This window comes from Piliocolobus tephrosceles, chromosome 16 (assembly GCF_002776525.5).
Source record: "Piliocolobus tephrosceles isolate RC106 chromosome 16, ASM277652v3, whole genome shotgun sequence".
Lineage (NCBI taxonomy): Eukaryota > Metazoa > Chordata > Mammalia > Primates > Cercopithecidae > Piliocolobus > Piliocolobus tephrosceles.
Window position 1 is genome coordinate 24,342,044 of NC_045449.1, and position 22,063 is coordinate 24,364,106.

The 22,063-nt window shown below is 40.7% G+C and overlaps 1 protein-coding gene across 5 annotated transcripts in view; it reads right to left on the reverse strand.

Annotated features, from left to right (window-relative positions):
• Positions 1-22,063, reverse strand: part of SSH2 (slingshot protein phosphatase 2) — a 314,054-nt gene that overhangs the window by 130,577 nt on the left and 161,414 nt on the right. Inside the window, exon 1 of one of the 5 annotated variants that reach the window (XM_023183934.1) lies at positions 8,562-8,941. The exons of 2 other annotated variants lie outside the window; for them this stretch is intronic. Coding sequence is in view for 2 of the 3 variants with exons in the window: in XM_023183932.2 (XP_023039700.1) it covers positions 8,952-9,079 (128 nt within the window). In the remaining variant the exon portion in view is untranslated. 2 more of the 5 variants (XM_023183932.2, XM_023183935.2) reach the window with 2 other exon arrangements.

Sequence of the window (22,063 nt, forward strand, 5' to 3'; positions counted from 1 at the left end):
ATTATGTACTGTACATAACTGTATGTGCTATATTTTTATACAATGCAGGTTTGTTTGCACCAGCATCACCACAAACACATGAGTAATACATTATGCTATGACATTATGACAGCTACAGTCACTAGGTGATTTTTCATCTCCATTATAATCTTATGGGACCACTGCTGTATATGGTCTGTCATTGACCAAAATGTTGTTATGAGGTGCATAACTGCACTCAGAGAGACAAAACGCATTTACAGATAATATAATCATCCATGAAGTCAAGAAAATCAAGTAAAAACATATACTAGATATTAGAACCAAGTAAGAGTTTTAGCAAGATGGTCTGATATAAAAGCAAATATCAAAAGTGATAGTTTTATGACCCACCTGCTGTAACTAATTAGAAAATGTCATGGGAAAGTGGAGCTCATTCACAAGAGCAACAAAAACCTTATAAAATGCCCATGAATATATCTAATAAGAAATGTGTAATTACCATAAGGAAAACTGTACAATTAAATGAAGAACATTTAAAAAACAGTGAATAATAGACCCACACATCACATTCTTCATTGGGCAGGCTCATTTTGTAAAACTGTTAATTTTCTCCAAAATTAATTCAGAAAAATTTCAATCCAAATCCTAATACAATTTTTAAAAGTGAAAAATTGATAAGCTGATTCTAAGATTTATCTGGAAAATAAAATAAACAAAAATAGGACACTGAAAAATACTAACAAGGAGGTAAAGCATTGGCATACATTTGTCCACTAAATCTATAATAAGTAAAATGAGTACTGGTGTATGAACAGAAAAACATGAACAGAACTTAAGAGTACAGAAGTATACTCCAAGCATCTGTAAGAATTTAATATATATGTAGCACTTCAAATTAGTGAAGTAAGAATGTATTAAATAATGGTATTAGAATAACTATCCAACTGGAAAAAAACGGTTAAGCTAGATTCTTCCCTCACACTATAAATAAAAATAAATTCCAGATGTTTTAAAGAGTTAAATATTTAAAAATGTAAACATGCTAGAACAAATATAAAATAATACTTTGATAATCCTGAGGATGAATGGTAAGAGGTTTTTAAAAAGCAAGATGCAAAATCTTGAAATCATAAGATAAAATACAACAAATTTGACTATATAAAAACGTAAAACTTTTATATGGGATGCAAAGTTAAAAGGCAAACAATAGGCTAGGAGAAAGTATTCTTGCCACATACTCAGAATATATAGAGAACATAAAAAAGAAAAAAGCCAAATATCAATAGAAAAATGGTCAGAAGCACAAACATTCAAATCACAGAAAAATCACATAAAAAGATGCTAAACCTCCATAGTAATAAGGGGAATTGTAAATAGAGAGGTATTTAAGAGCAGGGATTCAGGAACTCTGGGGTCAGACTGCCTGTGTTTGCATCCTGGCTGGATAATCTCAGACAAGTTAACCTCTCTGTTCTTCTCTTCTGTAATTGAGGATAATATCTAACTCATAAAGTTGTTAAGAAGAGACAATGAAATAATACATCCACTGCTCAAAACAGTGTCCCTTAGACAATAAATGCTCAGTAAAATTATCTGCCTTTTTTTTTTTTTTGTGGACAGAGTCTTGCTCAGTCACCCGGGCTAGAGTGCAACAGCATGATCTTGGCTCACTGCAACCTCCGCTTCCTGGGTTCATGTGATTTTCCCTCCTCAGCCTCCCGAGTAGGTGGGACTACAGGAACCCACCATCATGCCCGGCTAATTTTTGTATTTTTGTAGAGATGGGGTTTCACCATGCTGTCCAGGCTGGTCTCGAACTCCTGAACTCAGGTGATCTCCCCCACCTCAGCCTCCCAAAATGCTGGGATTACAGGCGTGAGCCACCGCGCCCGGATTATCTGCTATTAATATTAATATTATTGGGGTCGGTGAAGATACAGGGAAAGATATGTTTACACACTGCTGGTTAAAAGCAAATCAGTAAAGCCTTTTTAGAAAGCAATTTGGCAATATGTATCAAATTTTTAACATATACACAACATTAGGTCCAGAAATTCCACTGCTAGAAATTTATCTAAAGAAATGTTTACATATGTATACAAAGATGTGTGTATCAGAACTGTGAGTGCAGCACTATAGGAGCTCTGGATTCAGAGACAAGAAACGCTGGTTCTAGTTTCAGTTCTACCATCAAGCCATGTAACCTTCTGCAAATCACTTCAGCATTTTGATTCTCTAGTTTGTTATGCTATAAAATGTGGACGATGACTCGCCCAATCTGCCTCAGAGGAATACTTTAATTAAGTCAGGGTCCTTAGGCCATCATCATCAGCATCATCTAGGAACTTGTTAGAAATGCAAATTCTCCAGTCACACCCTATACTTACAGAATCAGAAACTCTGGGGACTGCGGGTAGCAATTTGTGTTTTAACAAGCCCTCCAGGTGATTCTGATGCAAGCTTAAGTCTGGAGATGAGTTCATGTGAAAACCCTTGTACAACTACAAAGTGGAACTGAAAGAGCATTACTACTATTACTAACACAAAAAATAAGACTTTCTACCTTTTGATTTCATGAAAAGGCACATTTTGGATGAACATCCAATATGCTCCTCTACTGTTGAGGCTGAGCCTTAGAAAGCACTGATATGCTTCTGGGAAGTCAAGTTCATATATGAACCAAGTAAATAAAAATATTTTAGGTCAAGTATAAAAAGCTTAAGGTAACCTCATTAGCAAATCAAGCAATGTTTCAGTGCCTTAGCTTCAAGACAAGATTTTTTTGATCAGAGGTTTTCATAATGGGAATATTTTATTTTATTTAGTTTTATTTATCTATTTTTGAGACAGGGTTTTGCTCTGTTGCCCAGGCTGGAGTGCAGTGGCACTATCTCGGCTCACTGCAACCTCTGCCTCTCTCGTTCACACCATCCTCCCACCTCAGCCTCCCAAGTAGCTGGGACTACAGGCATGCACCACCATGCCGGCTAATGTTTTGTAGAGACAGGGTCTCCCTGTGTTGCTCAGGCTGGTCTTAAACTCCTGGGCTCAAGGGATCTACCTGCTTCGGCCTCCCAAAGAACTGGGATTACAGACCACTGCCCCACGCCAGGAATATTTTAAATGGCAGTCTTTGCCAGCATTTTATCTAACAATTTTGTACTCTTCCCTGAGCTTTTTAGAACACAAAAATGGCCACTTGTTTAGTATATAATGATAACACTAACACTTTGGCTCCTTGCTTAGTGACTACTTCCCAGGGACTGGATAATAGCTCTTTAAAAAATAATACAGGCTTCCATATTTTTCAGAAGTTCAAGTTTTTGTTTTACTAAAATGCATGTACAGACCCTTAAAGGGTATGAACTTTTTACGATCATTCTCATCAGTCTAATCCAAGACTCTTGAAGTCTGACCAAATGATTCTCTGGGTTGCTCATATATATATATTTTCTAGTAGAATTAGCACTTAACAGTACAATAGTAACTATAGTTTATTTCTGGAATGATTTTGATCATTTATTAATGTTCTTCATTGACAGGTAAAAAATAATACTATATTTGGTGAGTTTTATACAGCAGCAAGGGTAGACCTTCATCTAATAATGATGACATAATTACCAATAAAATACAGTAATACCCCAGCTATTCCATAATTTCACCTATCATATACAACACAGTTGAAAGTAATAAAAGCCTATGAAATTACCAAAATAGATGCCCAAAAGCCCACACTCCAAAAGTCATAAACTTTCCTTCCTAAGAGAGTCCACAGGATCTCACTTTGGTCTATTTACTTTTTTAAATTTTATTTTCAAGGAGATAGAGGCTGGTCACAGTGGCTCACGCCTGTAATCCCAGCACTTTGGGAGGCCGAGGCAGGCGGATCACCTGAGGTCAGGAGTTGGAGACCAGTCTGACCAACATGGAGAAACCCCATCTCTAGTAAAAGAAAAAAAAAAAAAAATTAGCCAGGCATGGTGGTGCATGCCTGTATTCCCAGCTACTCAGGAGGCTGAGGCAGGAGAATCGCTTGAACCCAGGGGGCGCAGGTTGCGGTGAGCTGAGATCACGCAGCCTGGGCAACAAGAGCAAGACTCTGTCTCAAAAAACAAACGAACAAACGAAAAAAAAAATAAAAAAAAAAAAAAACAAGAGAGACAGTCTCCCGCTATTGCCCAAGCTGGAGTGCAATGGCACGATCATAGCACACTGTAACCTCAGATTCCTGGGCTCAAGCAATCCTCCTGCCTCAGTCTCTTGAGTAGCTAGGACTACAGGCATGAACCACTACACCTGCCTGCCTGCCTATCTAACCATCCATCCATCCATCCATCCATCCATCCATCCATCCATCCATCCATCCAACCACCCATCTATCCTCTCTCTTATCTATCTAGTTATTAGAGACAGGGTCCTGCTACATTGCCTGGGCTGGTCGGAAACTCCTGTCCTCCCAAAGTGCTGGGATTACAGATGTGAGCCACTGCCCTTGGCTCCAATTTACTCTTTAACACAATTCACATAGGATTTGTTTCTTGGTGGTTTTTTTTTTGAGACAGAGTCTCACCCTGTCGCCCAGGCTGGAGTGCAGTGGCACGATCTTAGCTCACTGCAACCTCTGCCTCCTGGGTTCAAGCAATTCTCCTACCTCAGCCTCCAGAGTAGCTGGGACTACAGGTGTGTGACACCATGCCTGGCTAATTTTTTTGTATTTTTAGTAGAGACAGGGTTTCACCATGCTGGCCAGGCTGGTCTCGAACTCCTGACCTCGTGATCCACCCTCCTCGGCCTCTCCAACTGCTGGGATTATAGGCGTCAGCCACTCAGCCTAGCTTGTTTCTTGGTTTCTAAACCTACAGCAAACCTGAGGGTAGCAAATGAAAAAGGGCAAAAAGCTCTTTTGAGTGGGTTCTCAGCAGTGACAAGAGAACCACTGGGCTAAGTGTACTCATGTATCAAGGCACCCCACCCCTCCAAATACAAAATCTTTTGAGTCAGTCTTCACTTAGGACCCTAAATCTGAATTGTTTAGCTGCTCCCACTAGTTATTGTTATGTCCGTATCTGTACCACAGGGAAATGCTCACAGCAGTTGAGGTTTATAGAATCAGGTCTTAGAAATAACACTTCCCTTTAGGAAAGAGCTTCTTAATCTCTTTTGAGACCACAGATCACTTTGAGAATCTGATTTTAAAATATATTTATTTACTCAACATTTTCATATAATCTCAAGGGGTTTGACTTTTTGAAGCCAATCCATAGACCTCTAGGTGACCATGGACCTCAAATTAAGAACTTCTTTATTAGGTGCTAACAGTGGGTATATTTAAGTTCATAAAGTTTAGTAGTGTACTCAGAATGATTCCTAATAATTTTTTTAATGATGATGAGCTGCGCAACATTATAAATGCTAAATAAACATGACCTATAAAGTAATAATAATAAATACAGTTTGGAAGAAGTGAATATTATAGCAAGTCTCTTCACAGAAAAAAGAAGTGGCCAGGCACAGTAGCTCACTCCTGCAATCCCAGCACTTTGGGAGGCCAAGGCAGGAGGACCACTTGAGAATGGGAGTATGAGACCAGCCTGGGCAACAAAGTGAAACGCTGTCTCTAAAAAAAAAAAAAAAAAAAAAAGAATCGCTTGAACCCGGGGTGGGGGTGGCGGGGTGGCAGAGGCTGCAGTGAGCTGAGATCATGCCACTTTACTCCAGCCTGGGTGAAAGAGTGAGACTCGGTCTCAAAAAAAAAAAAAAAATCAGCCAGGTGTGGTGGCACGTGCCTGTGGTCCCAGCTACACAGGAAGTTGAAGCAAAAGGACTGCTTGAGCCCAGGAGGTCAAGACTGCAAGTGAGACGTGTTCAAGCCACTTCACTCCAGCCTGAGTGACAGAGCAAGGGCCTGTGTCAAAACAAAACAAAACAAGAAACAAAGAAAAAAGAAGTGGGGAAATAGAGACAAAAATAAAAGACAAATATTCCAAAAATTCTTTAAAAGTTTGTCTTAGTAGCAAAACTCAGTATAGCAAATATATTTTTTCAGGAAGTTGAAGATTTCAGCAGTCAAAGATAAGTCCTCAGACTGCCAAGTCTCAAAAGTGACCTTGCAACTACTAAGACAAAATACCATTTTTATAGTGGTTAAGGGCAGTGGCCTAGGAAATAGATCTAGATTCTAAGGACAGTTTTGTCATTTACTACCTATATGGCCTTGAGCAACTACTTAGCTTCTCTAAGCCTCAGTTTCATTATTTATAAACAGAACAAATTAGTTCATAAGGTTGCTATGATGATTAAATGAGATAGATGTACATTAAACTCAGCACAGTGAAAGTGGTCAATACACGGCAGCTATTAGTTATTAATTTCAATTAACTTTTTGTGTAGAGATTTACAGTTCACAAAGTGTTACCAAATATATGATCTCTTATGATCTTATGGGGTAAAAACCACTGTATCCCCATTTTACAGTGGAAGAAACTGATGTTAAATTATTTACCCAAAGACACTAACTAGTAGGAAAAACAATCTGGACGTGGTTGACCAGAAAATATGATTCACAACTCCTTTCCCCTCAAAAAGTTTAGAATCCCTGCCTTTTAAAAATTATTTTATTATTATTATTATTTAAAGAGGCAGGGTCTTGCTCTGCCACCCAGGCTGGCAAGCAGTGGCACACTCATGGCTCACCGCAGCCTTGAACTCCTGGGATAAAGTAATCCTCCCACCCGAGCCTCCTGAGTAGCTGGGACTACAGGTGTGTACCACCACACTCTGCTAATTTTTAAAATTTTTCATAGAGACAGAGTCTCAGTATGTTACCCAGAATGGTCTTGAACTTCTGGCCTCAAGTGATCCTCTTGCCTCCCAAAGTGCTGGGATTACAGGTATAAGCCACTGTGCCTGGCCTTTTTAATTCTTTTTTATTTTTTTGAGACAGGGTCTTGCTCTGTCACCCAGGATGGAGTGTGGTGGCATGATCACGGCTTACTGTAGCCTCAACCTCTGAGCTCAAGCTATCTTTCTACCTCAGCCTCCTGAGTAGCTGAGACTACAGGCATGTGCCACCACACCTGGCTAATTTTTTCTATTTTTCTTAAGATGGAGTCTCACTATGTTGTCCAGATTGGTCTTCAATTCCTGGGCTCAAGTGATGCTTGCACCTCAGCCTCCCAAAGTCCTGGGACTATAGGTGTGAGCAACCACACCAGGCCCTTTTAAATTCTTTTTATTATGCTTATTAGGTTGGTGAAAAGTAACTGCAGTTTTTGCTATTACTTTTACTGGCCATGAATACACATAGCATAAAATTTACCATTTTAACCATTTTAAGTGTATATTTCTAGGGTATTAAGTACTTTCACACTGTTGTGCAACTACCACCATCCATCCCTAGAATTTTTTCATCTTCCTCAAATGAAACTTTGTACTCTTCAAATATAAATTTCCCACCCCTTCTCCCTCAACCCCTAGCAACCACCATTCTACTTTACTTCTCTTTGAATTTGACTTCTATAGATAGGTACCTCATATAAATGAAATAATATAGTCTTTATACTTTTGTGACTGGCTTATTTCACTTAGAATAGTATCTTCAAGGTCATTCATATGGTAGCATATGTCAGACTCCTTCCTTAAGGCTAAATAATACTCTACTCTACATACATACCACATTTTGTTAATCCACTGCCATTTTAAAAGTACTGTTAACACTATTATTTTCATACTGGCTATCAGTGTCAGATTATTTACCCATTAACTTCTCATTCACTCCATGTCCCTTCCCCTTTTTAGACGGAAAATGCCAGTCAGTCAGTTTATTTAATTGTGGAGCTTTTACAGTACAGGGCAGTAAAACAACTTTTGTGATTTTTTTCTATTTTTTTAGAAGCTCCACCATGAATCAACACACAGGGGTAAAAAAGAAACTCAAACGAGTTTAATTCTACTTGGTAGACTAGGAGGGCAAACTATGAAAATAATAAATTAGTTGTACGATTATCTAGAAATCACCTTACATGACCTTTAATAAGGGATAATGTAAAGTTTCTGTTGTTGGACATTAAAAAGTTGACCTGGGAGGGAGACAGTAGCTTTGCTTAAGGGCAGAGTCTAGGAAAACCTCAGCAGGTGACTCCTCTGAAGCCACTTGGAATGAGTGTCAATACACTAACACAGACCAAACTGCTGCTAAGTAACTTTAAACCACTGCATTGATTTAAGGATGGAACCTAGATAGGAAAAGTTCCTCTACTTGATAACTGTGAGGTGAGATTAACCACAAGCTTCAGCACACACACTTCTCAGAACTTCAACTCTCTAGAGACTTCAAAAACAGCGACGATTTAAAGATGCACTTGCACTTTGGTGAATGAAGGTGTGCATGCAGGTTTGGGCTGTAAGCACGTATTAGTAGTACAGGAGGAGATAAAATAGAAACTACCGAAATCTAGCCTTCTGGAATCACTCCAGACTACAATCAGCAGGAGCGAAGAATGGCCTTTCTTTTTGTAAATGGCTAGCAACAGAAACTTATTTAAAACAAACAAAACCCATAATCATGGAATGCTGCTCACCAGAAGGACCCACAGGGACTCCCGCTTCCGATTCTGTCGACCACCCTTCACCCCAGTCTTCCAAGTGCCAAACGGCTCAGCTGTCACTCGGTCACCACAACTACTCAGGGACAACTCGCACTTTCAAAGTCCCTCAAAGTTTACCGGAAATTCTCCCAAAGGATTCTTCCGTCCAACCCCACCCCGGGACACTTTCCGCCTCCATGAATCCCCCCACTGTTCTACCCCAGCATCCTTCCCTCCAGACGCCCGGAGACCTCCAGGCACGCAGGACGCGCGCTCGCCCTCGCTTGCTTGCTTGTTTGCTCCCAAGGATGCTGGGGAAAGAGGCTGTTCAAAGAGCAAACTTTCTGAGCGTTCGCGGAGGCGGAGGGCGCGCGGCGGACTCACAGCTGGTTGATGGCGTTCTGCGAGATGACCGCGTTGGCGGAGAAGTAAGGAATCATGTCGGGGCCACCCAGGCTGCAGGTGCAAGTGAGAGGCGCCTTCCTCTTGCGGGCCAACGTGCTTAGGGTCATGGGGCCGGCTCAAAGTGCACAACTCAGCATCCTGGCCTCTGCTCTGCTCCGGCACGAGGCGCAGGCGGTGCGGGCACCCGGCGGTGGAGACGGGCCCGCCGGGTCGCGCGGGGGCAGCCGCCGAAGCCCCGGGACTCGGCAGTAGAGTCCGGACTGACGGGCACCGCCAGCAGCCCGCCCCTACCCGCGTCCGGGGCGGCGGGGTGGGCGGGTCCTAAGAGCGGAGAGGGTAGGCCCGGCCAGCGCCCCGCCCCAGATCTCGGGACGCCCGCGCGGATCCCGCAGCGCGCGTCACAGCCTTTAGGGCATCCGGCGGCCTCCAAGACACCGCTGCCTCGGTAAGGGAGTGAATCTAGTCGGGGGTGCGCGAGAAAGGCTTGCATTTCTCTAAAGGAGGATGTTTCAACAGAAAAGTCCTCCCTCTTAAAGATTGGCTTTATACATTGTACCTCAAACCCGTTTTTGACAGATCTTAAAAAGTTTAAAGGCCATAAATTCACAAGTGCAACAAATCTGTTTCAGACTTCCTATGTGATGTGGAAATTCAACGCTTACACTCACATACGTGTGTGTGTGTGTATATATATATATATATATATATATATATATATATTAATTTTTTTTTGTTGGGATTAGACGGAGTTTCTGCTATTGTCGCCCAGACTGTAATGCAATAGTGCGATCTCGGCTCACTGCAACCTCTGCCTCCCAGGTTCAAGCGATTCTCCAGCCTCAGCCTCCCGAGTAGCTGGGATTACCGGTTTGCGCCACCACGCCTGGCTAATTTTTGTATTTTTTGTAGAGGTGGGGTTTCATTGTGTTGGCAAGGCTGGTCTCAAACTCCTGACCTCCGGTGATCCGCCCGCCTCGGCCTCCCAAAGTGCTGGGATTACAGGCGTGAGCCAGGGCGCCCGGCCAGATTTTTTTTTTTTTTAAACAGTTGAAGTTATGATCAAACAAACAAAACAATTTAGATTGTCGATAACATCTACTAATCTTTGTAAGTACATCTATAGAGGGCTTTCTTAGCCATCCCCCAATCCAAGGATTCACATAGGAATCCTTATGAATTCCTTAGCTGCACATAGGAATTACTTGTGGTAGGTTTAAAAAATCTCAGTGCCCAGGCTGCACTTTAATAGAATTGGAATCTCTTGAAGGTGGGATTTAGACGTATTCTTCGAAGCTCCCCGGGTGATTCCAAAGTGCAGCCATGGTTGAGAAGGCAGGGTAGAGATCATATCTTCACTTTACAGATATGGTAACATTTAAGGTCTAAACAGATGACCTCGTTTATAAATAATGGCACTCAGGAACCCAGGTTTTATGACGTTTGATCTAGGGCTTTTACCTTCAAACGGTATTCCCTGACGCCTTTACAGTTTTAAGCTCTTAACCATGTTCCTTCCAATTCACTGAGCAGTGCCTTTCACCTGACCAGGGACCAGCTCTTTGTAAAATATGACTGCGCTCTTTCTCTCCTGCATGCTATGCTCACAAAAGGGGCTGGCACGGTGCAGGCATTCAATAGAAGTTAGCTTCCTTTTATTTTACCTTTCCAGGCTCATTATGCTACAGCAAATATTTTCAGGTATCAGCATTTTCAGCACTTTTGAATACTAGACTAAAATACATATCACTGAAGCTGCCTTAGGAATTCTAGAGTCAGAAATTAATAATAATTTCTAAAAACTTCACTAACCAATTAGAAAACAGATTAAAATTAGGAAGAAGTCACTTTAAGACTCAACATGCGCCGGGCGCGGTGGCTCAAGCCTGTAATCCCAGCACTTTGGGAGGCCGAGACGGGCGGATCACGAGGTCAGGAGATCGAGACCATCCTGGCTAACACGGTGAAACCCCGTCTCTACTAAAAATACAAAAACTAGCCGGGCGAGGTGGCGGGCGCCTGTAGTCCCAGCTACTCCGGAGGCTGAGGCAGGAGAATGGCGTAAACCCGGGAGGCGGAGCTTGCAGTGAGCTGAGATCCGGCCACTGCACTCCAGTCCAGGCGACAGAGCGAGACTCCGCCTCAAAAAAAAAAAAAAAAAAAAAAAAAAGACTCAACATGCTATAATCAAGAAAATAATAAGCCTTTGTTTTACATAAATATTCATGCTCCTTTCCCATTGGAAAGTTTGGCAATTTTCAAGATACTAGTAATGAAATAATCCAAATTATAAGTTTTATGCCTAAAACCAGAAGTACTCGTTAGTTGATTCTTCCATAAAACTTATGGCTGTTGCCAAATCACCTTGAGGGACTTGAAATACTGCAAACTCACGCTGGAAAGTGTTATCTAAGTTTCTGAGATATCTCGTAATAGGAAAGCACCAGGTGGCAAGTGAAGAGTTAACGAAAAGTCTGGATCTTGGAGTTCATCATCTTCATCCATCTCTAGGAAGGAAAATGTTTGAAAGATTTATTCAGGCTGTGTCAGCAGGCACCCAAATGGTAGTGTAACAAAAAATCTGCTGATACACCCCAAAATAAATTGCTTAAAATATCTGGCAAACTTGCCAGTTTGAAACTTCTTCCAGGCTGTAATTTATTACAGCCTCCTGCTGTGATTAAAAAAAAAAAAAAAAAAAAAAAAAAAAGCAGCAGGCACTTTAGAACAGCACTGTTAAGGTGAGTCCAGTTCCCAGTTCCTTTCATGACACAGCAGAAAGAGGATTTTATTGAAGTCAACACTAAATGATGCCATTTGGGACAGATAATGGCATGGTAATCATCTGTATCTGTCTGAAAAAACAGGAAATATATATTATTCAATTCATACTTAATATCTCTTGCATTTAAAAATGCCAGAGATAAAGATTTCATAAATATGTATCTTGTCTTTTATAAATAGGTTCCTATAGCGACGCCCCAGAAGTGCATAGTCCTTTCCTTTCTCCTCAGAAGACCTCTGTCAGTGTCTGTTCAGCAAAGGAGGCTATGTTAACATCCCTATCCAGGCTTTTTCAAAAGCTTCTCAAAGTTAAATTCTCACTTTGAACTGCAATATAGGAAATTGAGAAAGTGCTAGAACATATCTCCTGCTTTTTTTTTTTTTTTTTTCTGAGACGGAGTTTCACTCTTATTGCCCAAGCTGGAGTGCAATGGCGCTATCTCAGCTCACTGCAACCTCCACCTCGCGGGTTCAAGCGATTCTTGTGCCTCGGCTTCCCGAGTAGCTGGGATTACAGGTGCGTGCCACCACGCCTGACTAATTTTTTGTATTTTTAGTAGAAACAGGGGTTCACCATGTTAGCCAGCCTGGTTTCGAACTCCTGACCTCAGGTGATCTGCCCGCCTTGGCCTCCCAAAGTGCTGGGATTACAGGCGTGAGCCACTGCGCCTGGCCTGTCTCTTGCTTTTTTAAGAAAAAAATTAAATCATCTTTACAAACTGGGACACCTTTAAGAAAATAGTTTTCTGGGCCGGGCGCGGTGGCTCAAGCCTGTAATCCCAGCACTTTGGGAGGCCGAGACGGGCGGATCACGAGGTCAGGAGATCGAGACCATCCTGGCTAACACGGTGAAACCCCGTCTCTACTAAAAAAAAAAAATACAAAAACTAGCCGGGCGAGGTGGCGGGCGCCTGTAGTCCCAGCTACTCCGGAGGCTGAGGCAGGAGAATGGCGTAAACCCGGGAGGCGGAGCTTGCAGTGAGCTGAGATCCGGCCACTGCACTCCAGTCCGGGCGACAGAGCGAGACTCCGCCTCAAAAAAAAAAAAAAAAAAAAAAAGAAAATAGTTTTCTGCTACTCCCTGTTTTTAAAAGTTGAACAAATTCCTTTTCTTTGCATAGTCTGCAGAGTGTCAAAATCCCAATTTAGTTTCAGCTCAATTTAATTCTTTACTCTCCACTGTCGGTAAACAAGGCTCTAGGGAGCAAGCTCTCTGTACCCATGCATCTGGGAATTCAAAAATGATTTCAAATGAGATTGAGCAGCATGAAATAAACTAAGTTAGTTTTTTTACTCTACATGAAGTCAGAAGGGGCTTTCTCTAAAAAACAAATTTTGCAAAAAGGCCCTGAAGAAAAATTGCTGCCTTTCTTTACATTCTTGCTTGAGTTGGAAGATTTGAAATTAGCTTTGTCATGTCATTTGCCGACCATTTCAAGATTCAAAATGTGAATATTCTAAAATGTTGGCTCCTGACAATATTAGCTATGACCAAATTAAGTTTTTGTAGGATGACACATTAATAGTATTAAAAATGCGGCTGGGCGCAGTGGCTCACGCTTGTAATCCCAGCACTTTGGGAGGCGAGGCGGGTGGATCACGAGGTTAGGAGATCAAGACCATCCTGGCTAACACGGTGAAACCCCGTCTCTACTAAAAATACAAAAAACTAGCCGGGCGAGGTGGCGGGCGCCTGTAGTCCCAGCTACTTGGGAGGCTGAGGCAGGAGAATGGCGTAAACCCGGGAGGCGGAGCTTGCAGTGAGCTGAGATCCAACCACTGCACCCCAGCCTGGGCGACAGAGCAAGACTTCGTCTCAAAAAAAAAAAAAAAAAGAAAAAAATGCTTAAGTAGAAAATGCTTAAAGTACTTCCATTACTGTGTATCCATGTATCCCTTATGGTATAATCACTGTAAAACAGTGAACACTGGAGACTTACATGCTGACCTAACTATATTCCAGGACAGATCTGAAGGTACGCTGAAATGAAAATGAAGGATGTAGTAGATATGTTTTTGCTGCTGTGACAAAATTTCAACATGCGTAGATCACTTGAACTGATGCCAAAAGCAATGTGCTATAAGCCAGGGGACCTAATCTGTAGTTCTAACATAGTAACTTAAAAACTGAGACTGGCCAAGTCCCTTCATCTATAAAATGGGATAACAAAACCCTAAGGAAATGTGCCTACATCTGTTCTTATGAGAGTTGGGAAATTTTTAGAAAGGAATCTCATCCTTCTGGAGAAAATGTATTTAATCCAGTTAAGATAAGCAGTCACCTAATGCAAAGCAGTAGAGCCCAGTAGTTAAAAACTCTGGCCTTGGAATTAATAGGCCAGGTTTGGATCATACTGCAACCATTAGCTATGAATTTCAGTTACTTAGTCTTTGGCTCAGTTGTTGGCACTTAATTTATGAAGTTATTGTGAGGATTAATTAATTTACATAAAGTACTTAAAAGAGTGCCTGGCACAAAAATTTACTCTTTCGCTTTAATGTCTGGCAACTTGAAGGTAAGACTCACCGTGCACCTTATTCACTAAGAAAATGAAAACGTTAGAGATTATCCTCTATGCTTTTCCACAAATCTGAAAAATAGCTAAAGTGGACAACATTAGAAAGTGGCAATGATGCTGATATCAGAAGTTCCAGGTTCTAGCTGCTTTGTTTATGGGCAAACCATATCCTAGCCCTACTTTCTTTAATCTTTTTTTTTTTTTTTTTGAGACGGAGTCTCGCTCTGTCTCCCAGGCTGGGATACAGTGGCCGGATCTCAGCTCACTGCAAGCTCCGCCTCCCAGGTTTACGCCATTCTCCTGCCTCAGCCTCCCGAGTAGCTGGGACTACAGGCCCCTGCCACCTCGCCCGGCTAGTTTTTTTGTATTTTTTTTAGTAGAGACGGGGTTTCACCGTGTTGGCCAGGATGGTCTCGATCTCCTGACCTTGTGATCCACCCGTCTCGGCCTCCCAAAGTGCTGGGATTACAGGCGTGAGCCACCGCGCCCGGCCTACTTTCTTTAATCTTAAACTGGGGTAATCAAACTGAGGTAATGTTTACCTCACGGGCTGATTAAGATACAGGGACAAAAGGCCAGCACAGTGGCTTATGCCTGTAATGTCAGCATTTTGGGAGGCCGAGGCAGGTGGATCACTTGAGGTCAGGAGTTCAAGACCAGCATGGCCAACATGGTGAAACTCCTCTATTAAAAATACAAAAATTAGCCAGGCGTGCTGGTGGTTGCCTGTAATCTTAGCTACTCGGGAGGCCAAGGCAGGAGAATCGCTTGAACCTGGGAGGCGGATGTTGCAGTGAGCCAAGATTGCACTGCTGCACTCCAGCCTGGGTGACAGAGTGAGACTCTCCAAAAAAGAGATACAGGGACAAAAGTACTTTGTGAACAACACCAAATTTTTTTATTGTTATTATCATCATCATCCATAAATTGGTCAATCAGCTTTCAATAATAGAAAGCTAGTTATATTTGTTTTCTTTCATTACCCTGAAGTTGACGAATGAATGAATATTAAAATACCCGTATGGGCACAGTGGCTCACACCTGTAATCCTAGCACTTTGGGAGGCAGAGACAGGATAACTGCTTGAGCCCAGGAGTTTGAGACCAGCCTGGGCAAGATAGTGAGACCCCATCTCATTAAAAAATAATAACAATAAAGAAAAAAATAAAATATATACAAATTTCCCCTATGTACCACCATTTCATCCAGGAAGTCTTTACTATGATTGTTTGCCAGGTAGTTTTACATTAACTCAGTATTACCATCTGTAGTAATGTGAAATATGCAGTGCTCAATTTTTGTATTTTTAAAGCTTTCATGTAATAGCTTTAATTTACGTAATTTTAGTTTTAAAATACTTAGTCATAAGAAAAAATGATTATACCACAGGACCTATTTGTATTTTTATGTTTTCTCTAAGGGCTCAATGTAGAAAAATAAATGGTAAGTTAATCCCCTGAGTATCAAAAGGAAGAAAACCAACACTTAGAATTACAGAGTAATGCAACATTCTGTCTCCTTATGTGTAAAACATTAGGACAAAACTCTCAAGATAATATCTGAATTTTCACGAAGAAGTATCTTACTACACTTAGTCAATGGCATTCTTTATATAATACAATAAACCAAACTCTGTAAACAAAGGCACTTAAAAGCAATCATGTTTTGCAATCACCATGTGGCTAATTTTTTAAAAAAGAATATCTGACCATAGTTTTAAACACTGGATTGAACAATGTCACTGAACCTTTATAGTATTTTCCATAGAACTTTTCCTCCATAAGAGTAATGGAAAACACTGAAAAGATCTGCCTATCAACTGTAGGAGAGGTGATTTCTAACGCATTCATCCCCCCATGGTCTTAAACACCATATGTTCCTGTAGGAAGAGATGCTGAAATGCTGCTTTCTTCAGGTTACAAAAGCCCCAAACTCTATTGTTTAGTAAAAATAATAGGTATTTACAGATCACTTTTCACATCAAACACACTTTACAAAACATTTAACCATTTAGTCCCCACTTTATCTCTTTAAACATTTTTTCTTTTTCTTTTTTTCAGACTTCTCAGAGATGAAACATTTTTTTAACTAGTTGTTTTTTAAATAACATTAACACATACTGAATGCTTAAATCACTTTTTAGAATTCAGAAAGGTAAAATAAAAGTCACCATTCTCATTCTCATCATCTTACTCCCAGAGATGATTGTTATTAATATTTCCAGAAATTTTGCTTGTATACACAAGCAGCAATAGATTGTAGCTGCTCTTTAAGAAGCACACACGTGCGCACACACGCACACACACACACACACAGAATTATACATATTACTCTGCTTGCATTCCCCCCTACTTATCACTATACCTTAGACATTTTTCCATGTTATTGTAAATCTCCCTCATTCTTTCAAATGAATATAAGGCATTTTATTGTACAATCATATATCATCTATTTAAACAGTCCTTTACTTATGGGCATTTAAGTTGTTTCCAGTCTTTACTATTGTATACAATATCACTATGAACATGTGTTTGTATAATTTTTGTTCATGTCATGACAGGGATATTGAAAAAAATATTTGTGCATACATGTGAATATACTTGTTGGATCAATACCTAGAGGTGGAATTGGCAGTCTGAAATATTTTAAACATCTTAGGACTTGGTAGATATTGTCAAACTGCCCTCATAAAGAGTTTAGCTTTTTATTTTCCTGTTCATTATTAGTGTCTCCTGCTACTCCATGATCTATTAAATTAACTCAGGGCCCAATTTCCTGTTCTATACCCCATCTTTTACACGTTACATTAAAAGTTAAAAATATATATATTAGAAAAGTAAAATATGATTATGGAAATAAACTAGAAAATTTATAAAGAAAAACATTATGGGCCGGGCATGGTGGCTCAAGCCTGTAATCCCAGCACTTTGGGAGGCCGAGACGGGCAGATCACGAGGTCAGGAGATCGAGACCATCCTGGCAAACACGGTGAAACCCCGTCTCTACTAAAAAATACAAAAAACTAGCCGGGCTAGGTGGTGGGCGCCTGTAGTCCCAGCTACTCGGGAGGCTGAGGCAGGAGAATGGCGTAAACCCGGGAGGCGGAGCTTGCAGTGAGCTGAGATCCGGCCACTGCACTCCAGCCTGGGCGACAGAACGAGACTCCGTCTCAAAAAAAAAAAAAAAGAAAGAAAGAAAGAAAAACATTATGAGGAAATATATTATGGATTATTATTTCCAAAGAACTACTTAGACTATAACAAGATAAATGTAAATATTTTTTTTTTTTTTTTTTTTTTTTGAGACGGGGTCTCGCTCTGTCATGCAGACTGGAGTGCAGTGACACAATCACAGCTCACTGCACTCTCAACCGCCTGGGCTCAAGCAGTCCTCCTGGCTCAACTTCCAAGTTGCTGGGACCGCAGCCATGTGACACCACACTTATCAAGATGAGGTCTTGCCATGTTGCCCAGGCTGGTTTCAAACTTCTGGGCTCAAGTGATCCTCCTGCCTTGGCCTCCCAAAGTGTGGAGACTACAGGTATGAATCATCATGCCTGGCTGGTAAATGTAATTGTTAAGCTACTTTGAAGATAATATAATATTAAATTCAGAAGATTTTAAAATTATTTATTTACTTCTATTTTAGGAATATATTGGAGCTTTTCTATAAATTCAGAAGATATTTTAAGATCTGTTCAATAATAATGCTGTAGAACTTATTATAGTTGAATGAACCAAATGCCTAATACCATCAGTGTCCTAGAATGTAGTAAGACAGAGATAGAAAAATGGGAAGTGATTTTGGGAGTAACGTAGAATGGAGGCTAAAGGAGCCAAGAAGGTTTTGAAAATAAAATAACTGAAATTTTTGGGTTGACATTCAGTGTGTGTCAGGTGCTCTATTAAGAGTGTACATGGCCAGGTGTGGTGGCTCACACCTGTAATCCTAGCACTTTGGGAGGCTGAGGCAGGAGGATCCCTTGACCCCAGGAATTTGAGATCAGCCTGGGCAACATAGGGAGACCCTATCTCTGTAAAAAAATAAATAAATAAATAAATAAAATAAAAAAATAGAGTTTAAATGCACAATCTCACTTAATTCTTATAAACAATCTTATGATTCTATTATTATCTCTATGAGGTTCAGAGAGGTTAAATAATTTGCCTAAGCTTATACAGCAGTATTTCAAATCCAGTCAGTTACTCTGGCTCCATAACCTTCTTTCTTAAACAGTATTCTATATTGTCTCCATGATGATGGAGGTTCATTACAGGTTTAAACTGAAAAGGTCTATTGCCAACAGGGAGAATTCTTGGGGCCCTTAAATACCTGACTGCACCTGGTATTTTCTTCTCTACTTGATCCTACTGATGCCTAGCAGGTTCTGACAATAATAGGGACATAACCTGGTACTAAATATAGCAGTAAGATGATCTTTTGGCTGCTATATACCATCCTCTTGCTACCAGATCCTTTAGAACTCTGTATTTCAAACTTATATTCATCACATTTTCTAAAGCACTTATATCTAAAGATATTTTTGTTTTCGTAGTTTTTACACAACATTCTACATGAAGGAGGCATTTAATGTATTTGTGAATGATGATGGCATCACCATCATCTTATTTGATGTTTAAAATAAATCTACTAGCTGGCCGGTATTATCATTCCTTGTTATAGTTAAAGAAAAGGATGAATCAGACTAACATTGAGTTGATAAGAAGACTAGATTCTAGGCTTATCAGATGTGTCCAATTCATCCTACATATTATTGACAGATAACTAAATTCAGTTTGACTAATCTTCAGTACCTGTATGCCAGGCACTATGTTACATGCTGATTATCAAAACGAACGAGTTAAATAACTTCTACACTAATTCCCTACTCAAACTCCCCAAATACTTCTCTATTCCCTTTCAGATCAAGTCTAAACTCTTCGTTCTAGTCTTCAGATCCACCATAATTCAAATCCTAATACAATCCAGTCATTATGGCATATAATCCTCAACTTCATCCTTTCTCTAACATAATCAGTGTATCAGTGTAACTACCTTTCAAAACAAATTTTTGCTATACTTAGGTTTGTTTGTTTTTTTTCTTTTTCTTTTTTTTTTAGACAGAGTCTTACTCCATTACCCAGATTGGAGTACAGTGGTGTGATCTCTGCTCACTACAACCTCTGCCTCCTGGGTTCAAGTGATTCTACTGATTCTCATGCCTCAGCCTCCTGAGTAGCTGGAATTACAGGCTTGAGTCACCACCCCTGGCTAATTTTTGTATTTTTGGTGGAGACGAGGTTTTGCCACCTTGGCCAGGCTGGTCTTGAACTCCTGACCCCAGGCTGGGGTGCAGTGGCATGATCTTTGCTCACTGCAACCTCTGCCTCCCAGGTTCAAATGATTCTCATACCTCAGCCTCCTGAGTAGCTGGGACTACAGGTGTGTGCCACCATGCCCAGCTAATTTTTGTATTTTTAGTAGAGATGGGATTTCATCATTTTGGCCTGACTAGTCTCGAACTCCTGACCTCAGGTGATCTGCCCACCGTGGCCTCCTAAAGTGCTGGGATGACAGGCGTGAGCCACTGTGCCCGGCCCAAGTCTTATTCTCCTATGTTTAAATTGTTCCCATTCTGAGACCACTTCTATTCAGCCATTCAGGTTTTCCACGTATAACATATTTTTCAAGACCTAGTTTAATTCTCAGCTCTTTCAATAATCAGAAACTCTATAGTGTTTTCATATCCATCTTCACTTGATTCTAATTAAAATCCTGTGTAGGTAAGGAGAGCTAGCTAGGATTATCAGCTTTATTTTACAGATGAGGAAACGAAGGCTCTGAAATTAAGGGACCTACCCAAACTTACATATTAAGTGTCAGAGCTAGGATTTGAACCTACGTCTTCTGATTAAGTCCAGTGATCAATTCCTGGTTTATAGTATGCTGTGACACTTTTCTAAGTCCTCTGGAATTTATAATCTATATTACGTTATTCGAAGTCTTATTTTCTATGCTCTATTTTGTGGCACATAATGCATATTTACATAGACAACAATTAGAGCATATTTATTTGTTGTCCTCTAATTGCTGCCTATATAACTTATCTCTCTACTGGAGCAAATCAGACACTGTAACTCTTTTGTGGACTTTATATAGCCTAGTACAGTGCTATGCGGGTCGTAAGCACTAAATACATCCTGGTTAGATGACTGATCCTTTGCACTACATCACTTTGTATCTTTCTTAAGGCCATCTTTCTTTCACACACACATTATGCTCTAGTAAATATTTCCTTAAAGAATCAATACATTAATGATGGAAGTTCTTTTTCCCTAGGAGCACTCCCTCACTAAATAAGGAGCAGCCCTTAAGACTCCTTTTCACCGCCTTTTCATCTCTCTCTTGCTGCCTCTTGTTCTTTGGATAGATACCTCCTTCATACACAGAATTCAGTAGAGGGCCTGAAACACAACCTAGTAAGTAGGTAAGGGTTTTATTTTTATTTTCAAGCCTGCTCTAGACTTTCAGGAGCCAAAAGTTCAAATCACAGCAGGACTGATTCAGCCCTTTCACAAGCAATTTAGTACTATGCAGTTTGTTTAGGATGCTCAAGTTTCCAGGCCCTGGCAGAGCAGCATCATTATCTCTCTTAGCCTTTATGTATCAACTTCCCTGGCCATATTTCACTTTCTGTGTCTTTCTTCTCTAAAATCAGGTTAACATACAAAATCAGACACTTACACAATTATACATTTTTCAACAACCATGTCAAATATGTTCAAGGATTTACCACACTATTGGAAGTTGTTTTTTCTCTCTGGATTAGATAAAACCAACAAGTATGCAAAAATTACACTTCTCAATCCTTAGTAGAAAGGGGGCACTATTTATTATTCTTCAGCTAGTACATCAACTAACTGAGGAAAGGTAAGTTTTTTTTTTTTTTTTTTTCTGATTCTATTCAGTCCACCTCACAGCAACATAACAGCAGTTGTTATCCTCATTTTACAAAATGAGGAAATTGAGGGCTACCATAGTATGAGGTGGGACAGAACTAAAATCAGGTCTTCTTTTTTTTTTTTTTTTTTTTTGAGATGGACTCTTGCTCTGTCACCCAGACTGGAGTGCAGTGGCAGGATCTTGGCTCACTGAAAGCTCTGCCTCCTGGGTTCATGCTATTCTCCTGCCTCAGCCTCCCAAGTAGCTGGGACTACAGGCGCCCGCCACCATACCTAGTTAATTTTTTGTATTTTTAGTAGAGATGGGGTTTCACCGTGTTAGCCAAAAATCAGGTCTTCTTACTCTTAGTTAATTGCTCTTTCTTTCTGTGGTGGTGAATTTTAGGCATCAATGTAACTGGATTACAAAATACCTACAGAACTGGTAAAGTATTACTTCTGGGTATGCCTCTGAGGCTGTTTCCACAGACGATTGGCATGTGAGTTGGTGGACTGAGTGGGGAAGATCCAGTCTCAATGTAAGCAGGTACCAACCAATCTACCTGGGCTGCAGGGCCGAGATAGAACATAAAAGGAGAAAAAAAGCTTTCCTCTCTCCTCCTGGAGCTAGGATACTCTTCTTCTCCTGCCTTTGGATGTCAGAACTCCAGGCTCTCTGGACTTGGAACTCCAGGACTTACTCCAGTGAACCCCTCCAGGTCCTCAGGTCTTTGGCATTTGACTGAGAATTACCCTAAAGGCTTCCCTGGCTTTGAGGCTTTTGGACTTGGACTGAGGCACACTACCGGTATCCCAGTGTCTCCAGCTTGCAGATGGCCAGTCATGGGAC